We start from the raw sequence: 14,125 nt of genomic DNA, 5'->3' as shown, positions 1-14,125 counted from the left end.
TACTGGAGAAGATTCTTAGAGACAGGATTTATGAGCATTTGGAGAAGCATAGGCTGATTAGGGACAGTCAGCATGGCTTTGTGAGGGGCAGGTCATACCTCACAAGCCTGATTGAATTCTGAGGATGTGACAAAACACATTGATGAAGGTAGAGCAGTGGTGGGATCCAGGGAAACTTGGATATGTGGATTCAGAATTGGCCGCCCATAGAAGACAGAGAATGGTTGCAGATGGAGCGTATTCTGCCTGGAGGTTGGTGACCAGTTGTGTTCCGCAGGGATGTGTTCTGGGACCCCTGCTCTTCGTTATTTTTATAAATGACTTGGATGAGGACGTGAAAGAGTGGGTTAGTAAGTTTGCAGATGACACAAAGGTTGATGGTGTTATGGATAGCTTTGGAGGTTGCTGTAGGTTACAATAGGACATTGATAGGATGAAGAATTGGCTGAGAAGTGGCAGATGGAGTTCAACCCAGAAAAGTGTGAAGTGATACACTTTGGAAGATCAAATATGAAGCCAGAATACAAGGTTAATGGCAGGACTCTCAGCAGTGTAGAGGAATGGAGGAATATTGGGATCCATGTCCGTAGATCCCTCAAGGTTGCCACGCAGATTGATAGGGTTGTTAAGAAGGCATATGGTGTGTTGGCTTTCATTAGTGGGGTATTGAGTTCAAGAGCCGCGAGGCAATGTTGCAGCTCCATAAAACTCTGGTTTGACCACACTTGGGAATATTGTGTTCAGTTCTGGTCGCCTCATTTTATGAAGGACGTGGAAGCTTTAGAGAGGGTGCAGAGGAGATTTACCTGGATTGGAGTGCATGTCTTATGAGGATAAGTTGAGCAAGCTAGGGCTTTTCTCTTTGGAGCGAAGGAGGACAAGAAGTGACTTGATAGAAGTGTACAAGATGATAAGAAGCATAGATCGAGTGGACAGTCAGAGACTTTTTCCCAGGGCGAAAATGGTTAACACAAGGGGGCATAATTTTAAGGTGATTGGAGGAAGGTATGGGCGGGGAGAGGATGTCAGAGGTAAGTTTTTTTTGACACAGAGTGGTGGGTGCGTGGAACGCACTGCTGGCGGAGGTGGTAGAGGCAGATACATTACCGACATTTGAGAGACTCTAAGATAGGCATAGGAATGATAGAAAAATGGAGGGCTATATGGGAGGGAAGGGTTAGATAGATCTTAGATAAAATGTTGGCACAACATTATGGACCGAAGGGCCTGTTCTGTGCTGTAATGTTCTATGTAATCTGAGGGGCAAGTTTTTTCCACACAGAGGGTGGCGGGTATATGGATAAAGCTCACAGAAGAAATGATAAGAGGCAGATACAATTACAATGTTTAAAGGGCATTTGGACAGGTACAAGGATAGGAAAAGAGTAGAGGGCTACAGACCTAATGTAGGCAAGTAGGATCGGCATAGGCTTCACAGTTGGCATGGATGAAATGGACTGAAGGGCCAATTTCTGTGCTGTACAATTCTATAACTACGTATCAGTGTCAGCATTTAGATTCAGGAATCATTGGGAAAATAGAGGAGTAGGAGATATTGTTGAAAACCGCAGATAACAAACCATTCCACTGATTTATCCCTGATTATCTTTGGTGGTCATGTAGCGACTCACTGCACCGGCATCGAACCGGCTCCCGACATCGCAACGTTGTCAGAGGCCCCGATCCAAGATGGCACGGGGCCCTCCTTCTTCCCCAGCGTTGGGCTGGGAAAGCCCGCATGTGGGAAGGTCAGGTGACCCACGCGTGACATCAGCGTGGGAATTGTAGTGCAGGAAGTTTTCGGCTATTAAAGGCGCACCATGTCCGGGTCGGCATTCGACCTTCGATTTTGAAACCAGCGACTCTGTGTCTTCATTGCATAGTGTGTAGCTAGCCGCTACATTGGTGACCCCGACGGGCCCAAACGTTTTTGGACCCACGATGTCTGCACAGCAAGAGGTACAGGCAGTAGCCCTTAAACTGCCCACCTCCTGGACCCTCCGGCCCAGTGTCTGGTTTGACCAGGACGAGGCCCAGTTCCAGGGTCGCCAGATCACCAGGGACGACACCAAGTACTATTATGTGGTGAGCGCCCTCGACCAAGAGACCGCCGCCCAGGTTGAGGATTTCATCCAGACGCCCCCGGAGGAGAAGTACGATAAGTTCAAGACCCTCCTCCTCAAGACTTTTGGCCTTTCCTGACGCGAGCGAGCCTCCCGCCTACTCCACCTTGATGGGTTGGGCAACAGACCCCCCCTCCGCGCTCATGAATGAGACGTTGGCCCTGGCAGACGGGCATAAGCCCTGCCTGCTGTTTGAGCAGATCTTCCTGGAGCAGTTGCCCGACGACATCCACCTGCTCCTGGCGGATGCCGATTTCAGTGAACCCCGGAAGGTGGTGGCCCGGGCGGATGTCCTTTGGCGGGTGAAAAAGGAGAGCGGGGCATCCGTCGAGCACGTTGCCACACCACGTACCCAGCGGCCTAGCAGGCCAGACCCGGCGATCGAACGCTTCCCACCCGCCACCAGGTCTGAGGCACCGACCGACCAATGGTGTTTCTACCACCAGCGGTGGGGCGCTGACGCCCGCAGATGCCGGCCACCATGCCGGTTTCCGGGAAATGCCAGAACCAGCCGCTGCTGATGGCTACGGCGGCTGGCCACCCGGATAGCCTTTTGCATGTGTGGGACAGGGATTCCGGACGTCGGTTCCTAGTGGACACCGGAGCTGAAGTCAGCATCGTGCCTCCCAACGGCCGCGAGACTTGCAACTGTACACCCGGACCCACCCTCAGAGCCGCCAACGGCAGCGCCATTCAGACCTTTGGCACCCGGCTGGTACACCTCCAGTTCGGCACCTGCAACTTTACTTCGAGGTTCATCCTGGCCGCTGTCACGCAACCACTCCTTGGGGCAGACTTCCTTCGTGCCAACAGTCTGCTGGTTGACCTGCGGGGTAAGCATTTGGTACATGCCAGGACCTTCCAAACGTTCTCATTGGATGAGGCCAAGCTGCCGGCCCCACACCTCGACTCCATCACCACGTCGACCAACGAGTTTGCCAGGGTCCTGGCAGAGTCCCGGTCCATACTAACGCCCCAGTTCTCCACCACTTTGCCCATGCTCGGCGTCCAGCACCACATCCCCACCCAGGGCCCTCCCCTCCACGCCCGCGCCCAGCGGCTACCCCCAGACAAGCTCTGCCTCGTGAAAGAGGAATTCAGAAAAATAGAGGAGCTGGGGATCATCCTCAGGTCGGACAGCCCATGGGCCTCTCCGCTACACATGGTCCCCAAGGTCCCGGAGGCTGGCGGCCCTGTGGCGATTACCGACGCCTCAACGACATTACTACCCCAGACCGGTACCCCGTGCCGCACATTCAGGACTTTGCTGCCAACCTACGTGGGCGGTCCATTTTTTCCAAGGTCGACCTCGTCCGCAGGTATCACCAGATCCTGGTGCATCCAGACGACATTCCGAAGACGGCACTGATCACACCTTTCGGCCTCTTTGAATTGGTCCGGATGCCCTTTGGTCTCAAGAACGCTGCTCAGTCCTTCCAACGACTCATGGACGCGGTTGGGCGCAACCTTGACTTCGCCTTCATATACCTCGACGACATCTTGATCGCCAGCAACAGCCGCCAGGAACATTTTACGCACCTCCGCCAACTCTTTTCTCGCCTGAGGGATTTCGGCCTGACCGTCAACCCAGCCAAATGCCAATTTGGGCTGGAGTCAATTGATTTCCTGGGTCATCGAATCGACAAACACGGCGCCTCGCCCCTGCCTGTGACGTCATCCGCCATTTCGCCAGACCCACCTCCATCAAGGGTCTGCAGGAATTCCTTGGTGTGGTAAACTTTTATCACTGGTTCATACCATCCGCGGCCCGCATCACGCGCCCGTTGTTTGCTCTCCTGTCAGGTGGAAGCAAGGACATTGTTTGGTCGGAAGCGGCTCACACCGCGTTTGCCGAAACCAAGCAGGCCTTGGCGGATGCAGTCATGTTGGTGCATCCTCGCACGGACGTCCCGACTGCCCTCACAGTCGACGCTTCCAGCACAGCGGTCGGAGGCGTGCTAGAACAGCTCATCGAAGGGCGTTGGCAACCGCTGGCGTTTTTCAGCAGGCGCCTTCGACCACCAGAGCTCAAATATAGCACTTTTGACCGCGAGCTGTTGGCATTGTACCTGGCCATCAGACACTTCCGTTACTTCTTGGAGGGCAGGCAGTTTACAGCTTTCACCGACCACAAGCCTTTGACCTTCGCCTTCAACAAGGTCTCAGATCCCTGGTCAGCACGGCAACAGCGGCACTCGTCGTACATCTTGGAGTTCACCACTGACGTCTGCCATCTGTCGGGGAAAGAGAACGTGGTCGCGGATGCACTGTCACGGCCCACCATCCAAGTTTTGTCCCGGGGGTGGATTTCGGCGCCTTAGTGGAGGCACAGCGAACAGACATGGAGATGCCAAGCTATCGCACCACAGTCTCGGGCCTGCGACTGCAAGACCTTCTGGTAGGCCCCAGTGAGCACACCCTGCTCTGCAATATCTCCATAGGTAGACCCCGCCCCATTGTCCCAGCTGCCTGGCGCAGATGGGTGTTTGATGCCATCCACGGCCTTGCACACCCATCCATCCGGACTACTGTCCGGATGGTGTCAGACAAGTTCGTCTGGCATGGCCTGCGTAAACAGGTTTCCGAATGGGCCCGGTCCTGCACTCACTGTCAGACCTCGAAAGTACAGCAGCACGTCATGGCCCCCTTGCAGGATTTTCAGCCTACCCGCCGGAGGTTTGACCATATCCATGTCGACCTGGTCAGCCCCCTTCCAGTCTCCCGAGGAGCGCGGTACCTCCTCACAAGTCGACCGTTTTACCCGCTGGCCTGAAGCCATTCCCCTCGCAGATACCTCCGCCCAGTCCTGCGCACGGGCCCTTTTGTCAGCTTGGGTGGCCCATTTCAGTGTCCTGGCACATATCACTTCAGACAGGGGAGCTCAATTCACCTCCGGCCTGTGGTCTGCCGTCGCCAACTTGTGGGGTTCCTGGATCCACCTCACCACTGCCTATCAACCGCAATCCAATGGGCTGGTGGAGAGGTTCCATCGCCACCTGAAGTCAGCACTCATGGCCCGCCTTAAGGGGCCCAACTGGGTAGACGAGCTTCCCTGGGTCCTGCTGGGGATACGCACCGTGCCAAAAGAGGACCTGCATGCCTCGTCTGCGGAGATGGTCTATGGAACGCCCTTAGTCGTCCCGGGTGAGTTCCTACCAGCCCCTTGGGGGCCAGAGGAAGGACCTACCACGGCGCTCGACCGGCTGCGTGAGCGGCTTGGAAGCCTGGCCCCGATTCCCACCTCGCGACACAGACAGGTCCCAACCCATATACTGACTTCCCTCCAAGACTGTAAGTTTGTCTTCGTCAGGAGGGGTGCGCACCGATCACCGCTGCAACAGCCGTACGAAGGGCCATTCCGGGTCGTCAGGAACAATGGATCTACGTTCGTGCTGGACATTGGGGGGCGTGAGGACATGTTTACGGTTGACCGGATGAAGCCGGCTCATTTAGACTCGGACCAACCCGTGGTGGTACAGTGAGCGCGGCGCAGGGGCAGGCCACCCAAGTCATAGTTTATTTAATTCTGGTTTTCGCAACGGTATTGCCAGTTCTGGGGGGGGTTACGTAGCGACTCACCGCACTGGCATCGAACCGGCTCCCGACATCGCGACGTCGGAGGAGGCCCCGATCCAAGATGGCACGGGGCCTCCTTCTTCCCCAGCATTGGGCTGGGAAAGCCCGCGCGCAGGAAGGTCAGGTGAGCCGCGCGTGACATCAGCGCGGGAACTGTAGCACGGGAAGTTTTCGGCTATTAAAGGCGCACCATGCCCCAGTCGGCATTCGACCTTCGATTTCGAAACCAGCGACTCTGTGTCTTCATTGCGTAGTGTGTAGCCAGCCGCTACAGTCAAAATATTATCAATACCAGATTCGAAATTAATAATTTACCAATTTGTAGATGAGAATTCCTAATTTTTAATACTTAGGAAACACAAGTTCAGCATCTGTGGAAAGAAAAACAGTCAATGTTTAAGGTTTGTAAAACATTTCACAAAACGGAAACATTGATTCTTTCTCTTATCACAGATGCTGGGTTTTTCTTTCAGATTTCCAGCTCTTGCAATGTTTTAATTTTCATTTCTGACTCAGTTTATTGCATGATGCCTCTCTCTCCCAGACCATAATACATTTCAGCTTTATATTAATGATGGAATAGAGTAATTCACATTAAAGGCATTTTAACATATTTGGTATCATAAATTCTAGTTTATAAATCAGTCAGCAATCTGTTCATTTAACCAACATTACTAACTCAACATTTGAAGTATATATTTATATATTAAAAGAAATCACAAATATGGTTACAACAAAGGTGGAGTGGAGGCCAAGGGATACAAACCTTCTTCCATTGAGGTAAAAGCAGCACTATAATCACCACGGTCTTCTCCAACATCATAATCAGTAGGTAAAGTGCACACTGTCCAAACCAAGCACTGCATTCTAGTGGGTCTCCTGCAAAACAAGTTTAGTACTTGGGATTACTGCTGTAGGCAGGAAGTTGACAACTAGATTGTTCCAAGCCATTGGCCTAACTTTTACAGAACCAACAATCAGACAATGTTTCGATACTCATTGTTTGATTTGATGAGAGGAAATATTTTTAAAAAAATTATGATTTCAACAGATTACTCCCAAACCTGCAGTAATAGTGTAACTATAATTTCCAAGGCACCCCCAGCTCCAGTCATGCGCCTTTCAAGCTCACCTTACTTATGCTCTTCTGACCCTTATCCCACTAAACTGCTGACCACCCAATTCCCTTTCTGATTCCCATGTCTTAAGAGATACTGTTAAATGTTACACCATATGACACAGGAGCAGAATTAGGCCTCTCAGCCCATCGAGTCTGCTCCGCCATTCAATCTGATTTCTACCTAGAAGACTACCTTTCACACTATCAAGAACTCTACTAATCTTCATGTCATCTACAAACTTACTGATCTCACCTCCCACATCCGCATCCAAACCATTCACATATATTACAAACAAGGGTTCCAGCAACAATCCTTGTGGGACACCAACAGTCATAGGCATCCAGTCTCAAAAACAACCTTCTACCATCACCCTGTTCCCTATTGCAAAGCCAATTTTGGGTGCCAATTTTCCCTGGATCCCATGATTTAAACCAGAGTCCTATGTAGGACCTTGTGATTTACTGAACATCTCATTTACATCAAATCCATCTTCATGTCCTTGTTACCTCTGGACCTTATGATTGCAAAGGATTCTGTGGTCACATTGCAGTGATAGTAGAGTATTTGCCATTTACAAGGCACACTGCAGCAATATGTGCAGATACCTCCTTATATGCACCAGGTCAAAGTGTTTGAATACACTCTTACTATTAAGATACACAAGGAGGCCATTTGGCTCATCAGTTCCGCGCCAGCTTCCAGCAGAGAAATCTCATCAATTCCTTATTTCTCTGTTCTCCTGTAACTCATTCCTGCTCACATTCCTATCACCTCTCCTGTGACTATTTTACCACCTACCTACCACCAAAAGGTAATTTACAGTAGCCAATTAATCTACTGGTTATGGGGAGAACATGAACACAGATAGTACCCAAGGTACAAGGTACTCCTGGGATCAATCCTGGATCCCAGGACCTGTAAGGCAGCAAAATTAACTGCTGCCATCACACTGCCCTGTGAGTGAATAGGAAATCCGTCTCTCTCTCGGTTAGGCCGCACGTGGAGTAGTGTGTACATTTCTGGTCTCCCCATCACGGGGAAGATGTGGAGGCTTAGGAAAGGGTGCAGAAGAGGTTTATCAAGACACTGCCTGGTTTAGAGACTTATTAGCTACAAGAAGAGGTTGGACAAACTTGGATTGTTTTCTCTGGAGAGTTGGAAGCCTAGGGGAGACCTGTTGGAGGTTTATAAAATACTGAGAGGCACAGATGGGGCAGATAGTAAGAGTCCCTTACTATCTTGATGACGGAGTATTATGGGCAAGAGTGATGAACTTAGAGCATGGATCAGTACATGGAACTATGATGTTGTGGCCATTACAGAGACTTGGTTGAGGGAGGTACAAGAATGGGTGTTTGGTGTACCAGGGTTTCGAAGTTTTAAGAAGAATAGAGAGGGGGGTAAAAGAGGGGGAGGAGTTGCAATACTAATTAGAGATAATATATCAGCTGCACTCCGGGGAGACATAATGGAGCGCTCGGATACAGAGTCCATATAGAACATAGAACATTATAGCACAGTACAGGCCCTTCAGCCCACAATATTGTGCCGACATTTTATCCTGCTCGAAGATCCATCTAACCCTTCCCTCCCATATAGCCCCCCCCAATTCTCTGTCATTCATGTGTCTCTCTTAGTCTCTTAAATGTCCCTAACGTATCTGCTCCCACAACCTCTGCAGGCAGTGCGTTCCACGCACCCACCACTCTCTGTGTAAAAAAACTTACCCCTGACATCCCCCTTATACCTTCCTCCAATCACCTTAAAATGATGTCCCCTCATGTTAGCCATTGTCGCCTTGGGAAAAAATCTCTGACTGTCCACTCGATCTATGCCTCTTATCATCTTGTACAGCTCTATCAAGTCACCTCTCATCCTCCTCTCCAAGAACTCAGGAATAGGAAGGGTGCAATCACTCTCTTGGCAGTGTACTAAAGCCAGCAGGACATTGAGGAACTGATATGCAAACAAGATTAGGGAAATGTGTAAAAATTACAGGGTTGTGGTCATGGGAGACTTCAACTTCTCTGAGATAAATTGGGACCTTTTTAGTGCAAGGGTGTTAGATGGGGCAGAATTTGTTAGGTGTATCCAGGAGGGGTTCCTAAATCAATATGTCGACAGTCCAACAAGGGGAGAGGCTATTCTGGACCTGGTGTTGGGTAATGAGCCTGGTCAGGTGACTCACCTATCAGAGGGTGACCAATTGGGGAACAGTGACCACAGCTCATTAACTTTCAGAATAGATATAGATAAGGATAGGTATGGGTCTAGCAGGAAGGTTTTTAAATTGGAGTAGGGCTAATTATGATGGCATAAGGCAGGAACTAGGTAGAGTAAACTGGGAAAATCTTTTTGCTGGCAAGTCCACGTCAAGCATGTGGAAAGTGTTTAAGGATCAAATACACAGAGTACAGGATAGGTATGTCCCGATTAGAAGGAAGGACATTAATGGGAAAATAAGGGAACCTTGGATGTCCAGAGGGGTAATGGACTTAAGTCATGGAGAAAAAGGACAAATATGTAGAGCTTCAGAAGTTAGGCTCAGACAGAGCACATGAGGACTATAGAGAAGCTAGAAATGAACTCAAAAAAGAATTAGGAAAGCCAGGACAGGCCATGAAAAGTCCTTAGCAAGTCGGATTAAGGAGAATCCAAAGGCATTGTATACCTATGTCAGGAACAAGAGGATAATGAGGGACAGGGTAGGACCACTTAAGGATAAAGAAGGGAATCTATGTTTGGTTGCAGAGGATGTGGATGGGGTTCTGAATGAGTATTTCTCTTCAGTATTTACTCAGGAAAGGGACATGCAGGACACAGAAATTAGAACTGAGAGTGGAAACATTAGGGCAATTAGAGGTCAAGGAGGAGGTAGTGTTAGATCTCCTACACAGTATTAAGGTGGATAAGTCCCCGGGGCCCAATGGGATATACCCCAGGTTACTGAGGGAGCCAAGAGAGGAAATTGCTGGGGCCTTGACCAGTATCTTTGTGTCCTCTTTGACCACGGGTGAGGTCCCGGATAACTGGTGAGTGGCTAATGTTGTTCCTCTATTTAAGAAAGGAACAAGGGAAAATCCAGGGAACTATAGACCGGTGAGACTCACGTCAGTTGCAGGGAAATTGCTGGAGAAAATCCTTAGAGATAGGATATACGAGTATCTGGAATCCAATGGCTTGATTAGGGAAAGCCAGCATGGCTTAGTGTGGGGCAAGTCATGTCTTACTAACCTGGTTGAGATTTTTGACAGGGTGACGAGAGAGACTGATGAAGGTAATGCTGTGGATGTCATGTATATGGACTACAATAAGGCATTTGACAAGGTCCCACATAATCAGTTAATCAAGGAAGTTCAGATGCATGGGTTCAGTGGAGAATTGGCTGTGTGGTTCCAGAACCGGCTTGCCTGCAGGAGACAAACAGTGGTGGTTGAAGGGACTTATTCGGGCTGGAGGCTTGTGAGTAGTGGTGTTCCGCAGGGATCTGTGCTGGGATCTCTGCTATTTGTGATATACATAAACGACCCGGATGAGTATGTTGATGTAAGTTTGTAAGTTAGTAAGTTTGCAGACGATACCAAGATCAGTGGAGTTGTGAATAGTGTGGAAGACTGGCGATAGATACAGTGTGATATAGATCAGTTGCAGATGTGGACAAAGAAATGGCAGATGGAGTTTAACCAGGATAAATGTGAGGTGTTGCACCTTGGTAAGACTAATGCCAAGAGGCAGTACACTCTTAAGGGCAAGACCCTTAACAGTGTTGAAGAGCAAAGAGACTTTGGGGTGCAAGTCCATGACTCATTGAAATTGGCTACACAGGTTGACTGGGTGGTTAAGAAGGCTTAATAAATGCAAGCATTCCATAATCAGGGTATTGAGTATAGGAGTCAAGAAATTATGATGCATCTCTATAGAACTCTGGTTAGGCCGAATTTAGGGTGTTGTGTGCAATTCTGGTCACCTCACTATAGGAAGGATGCCGAGGCTTTAGAGAGGGTGTAGAGGAGGTTTACTAGGATGCTGCCTGGATTAGAGGGCATGTGCTATCAGGAGAGGCTGGACAAACTTGGGCCCTTTTCTCTGGAGTGGCAGAGGCTGAGGGGTGATCTGTTGGAAGTTTATAAAATTATGAGGGGCTTAGATAAGGTGGACAAGCAATATCTTTCTCCCCATTATTGAGCGATCCAATACCAGAGGGCATGCATTTAAGGTGAGGGGGGTAGGTTCAGAACAGACACGAGGGGTATGTTTTTTACTCAGAGTGGTGGATGCCTGGAATGCGTTGCCTGATAAGGTGGTGGAGGAAAATTCATTGGGGGCTTTTAAGAGGGGCTTGAATGGGCACATGAATGAGAGGAAAATGGAGGGACGTGGGCATTCTGTAGGTAGGAGGGAATAGCTATGTCGGCACAACATTGTGGGCCGAATGGCCTGTTCTGTGCTGTACTGTTCTATGCCTTTTCCCCCAGGGTAGAAAAGTCAAAACAAGAGGACATAACTTTAAGGTGAAAGGGGAGAAGTTTCAAGAAAATTGGTATTTCAATTTCTTCCCCTTTCTACTTCAATTTATTTTAAACATAGAACAGTAGAGCACAGAAACAGGCCCTTAGACCCATGGTGTTGTGCCAAACTAATTAAACTAGTAATTAAATGCTTAACTAAACTGATCCCTTCTGCCTACACAATGTCCATATCCCTCTATTCTCTGCATATTCCTGTGCCTATCCGAGAGCTTCTTAAACACCTCTATGGTATCTGCCTCCACCACCACCCCTGGCACTGCATTCCAGGTACCCACCACTCTGTGTGTTTAAAAAAAAACTTGCCCCACACACCTCCTTTGAACTTACCACCCTCACCTTAAATGCATGCCTTCTAGTATCAGGTCTCCCCTCAGCCTCTGCTGCTCCAGAGAAAACAACCCAAGTTTGTCCAACCTCTCCTTATAGAACATTCCCTCTAATCCAGACAGTATCCTGGTAAACCTCTTCTGCACCCTCTCCAAACCCTCCACACCCTTCCAAAAACGGAGTATGCCATACACATTCTTTACCACCCTATCAATCTGTGCAGCCACTTTCAGGGAGCTATGGACTTGGACCCCAAGATCCCTCTGTACATCAACACTGTTAAGGGTCTTGCCATTAACTGTGCACTGTCCCTTTACATTTGTTCTCCCAAAGTGCAACACCCCACACAGCCAGATTAAACGCCATCTGCCATTTCTCCGCCCATATCGGCATCTGATCCTTATCCCACTGTATCCTTTGGCAATCTTCTACGTTATCCACAAAGCCACCGACCTTTGTATCATCTGCAAACTTATTAACCCACACATCCAGATTTTCAACCAAGTCATTTACATAGATCACAAACAGCAAAGATCCCAGTACTGATCCCTGCAGAACACCACTCGTCACAGACCTCCAGCCAGAACAAGTTCCATCAACCACTACCCTCTGTCTTCTATGGGCAAGCCAATTCTGAATCTAAATGGCCAAGTCACTGTGGATCCCATGCATCTTAAGATCCTGGCAAGCTGCATCAATCTCCTACAGCAACACACAAAGCGGTGGAGGAACTCAATGGGTCAGGCCGCATCTATGTAGGGAAATGGACAAGTGAAAAGTTTCAGGTTGAGATCCTTCATTTGCACTGAAAGAAAGAGGGGAGATAGCCAGCGTAAAAAGGTGGAGGATAGGGGTGGAGCAAGAGCTAGCAGGGGATAGGTGGATCCAAGTAAAGGGATTGAGGGGGGCAGGTGCAGAAAAGAGTGGGAATGATGTCAGAAGCTGGGAAGGGATAAGTGGAAGTGACAAAGGGCTAAATCTCCTCTTTTATTCCCAAATCAAAGATTCAGAACACTAAATAATAAAAACTAGTTTATCTTGCTCTGATCTGGTTAACCTCGCTGAGAAGAAAGGGAACCAATAAATGCCTTTTAGCCAATAAATACCAAAAAATTGCAGATGCAGGAATCTGAATTAAAAACACAACATACTGTAAATACTTAGCAGGTCCCCTTTTCTGTGTACTTTTCCACACAACTGCCAACTAGGGACCCAAGCTTTACTTCCAGTTGAAGCAGTGATTCACTCATTCCTCTTCCAATTTAGATTATTGCATTTGGTGCACACAAATTTTTTCTCCTCTACATTGAAGAAAACAAACTTGGATTCGGTGTAAAAAAAAATTCCATTCAGTCTGAAAAGGTGACATGAATTTCCAGCACTTAGTCACTTTAATTTGCCATCCCACTTGAGAGGAAAAGAAATTCTTCCTTAGATATCAGATAGTCAGGGTGGAAATGTCAAATACTAGAATGCATAGCTTTAAAGTGAGAGGGTTTTTTTGAGCGGTAAGTGCCTAGGAAAGTGATGGAAGGACATATAAAAGCAAAATGTAAGGGGCATTTAGATAGGCACATGAACAGGCAGGGAATGGAGGAATATAAATCATGTGCAGGCAGGTGGGATTAATTTGGACTGACATCATGGTCAACATAGACATCATGGGCCGAAGGGCCTGTTCCTTTTCTGTGTTGTTCTATGTTCTAATTCTGAACTTTCAGTCATTCCCCTGACACTGATCAAACAATCAGCTTGAGGACCATCATATTATTTTCTGATGAGACAAGACTTGGAAAAACTGGAATTGATCAGGGATAGTCAATATGGCTGCTTGAGTACTTGCAGCATTTTCTGTCCTTATTTCACATTTTGGCACCTATAATGTTTAACTTCTCTAGTTTGAATCTCACAACACTGTCCTTTTTCCTTCATCTATGATTAATTACCCTCTCACAGCAACTACTGTCACTGCTCAAGTTTCTATCATGTAACAGATATTCCCCTTCTCTTTCCATCTACCCTATTCTCTGCAACTGAAAACATGTTTCATTTCTGATGATTGGTCAGTAACCTGAAATGTTAACTGTTTCTCTCACTGCAGATGCTGCCTGATCTGCCAAATACATCAGGCATTCTCTTTCTATTTGCACTTCTAAACATTGGTGTAATCAAAAATTAAAAAAAAGATGGTTCTGTTGGAATGGGCATTTACCAATGGATACAAAGGGATGATAACATGTCTGATAATGTTATACTCAGTATAATTCACAATAAAATGTTGTTTTGAGACATCTCAGAGTCCTAAAACTCTATAAAAATACAAGGCTCATTTACATGCAGATTCAGTGGACCAAAGTTCCCAGAAAATTTGGCTCAACTCAACTTGGATCTATTTTGTTATAATGCATGTCAAATATAAACAATCTACCTCATTAGTTACAGTTATTTT

General features: G+C 47.9%; 1 protein-coding gene across 2 annotated transcripts in view; it reads right to left on the bottom strand.

The window, feature by feature from the left end:
- stimate (STIM activating enhance) overlaps positions 1-14,125 on the bottom strand; it is an 88,789-nt gene that overhangs the window by 36,534 nt on the left and 38,130 nt on the right. For both annotated transcript variants that reach the window (XM_052017648.1, XM_052017647.1), the window contains exon 5: positions 6,466-6,578. In XM_052017648.1, coding sequence (XP_051873608.1) covers positions 6,466-6,578 — 113 coding nt within the window. The remainder of the gene's footprint in view (positions 1-6,465; positions 6,579-14,125) is intronic.

Source organism: Pristis pectinata, chromosome 6 (assembly GCF_009764475.1).
Source record: "Pristis pectinata isolate sPriPec2 chromosome 6, sPriPec2.1.pri, whole genome shotgun sequence".
Classification (NCBI taxonomy): Eukaryota; Metazoa; Chordata; class Chondrichthyes; order Rhinopristiformes; family Pristidae; genus Pristis; species Pristis pectinata.
Note: the sequence above shows the minus strand (reverse complement) of the source record. Positions and strands in the feature narration are given on the sequence as shown.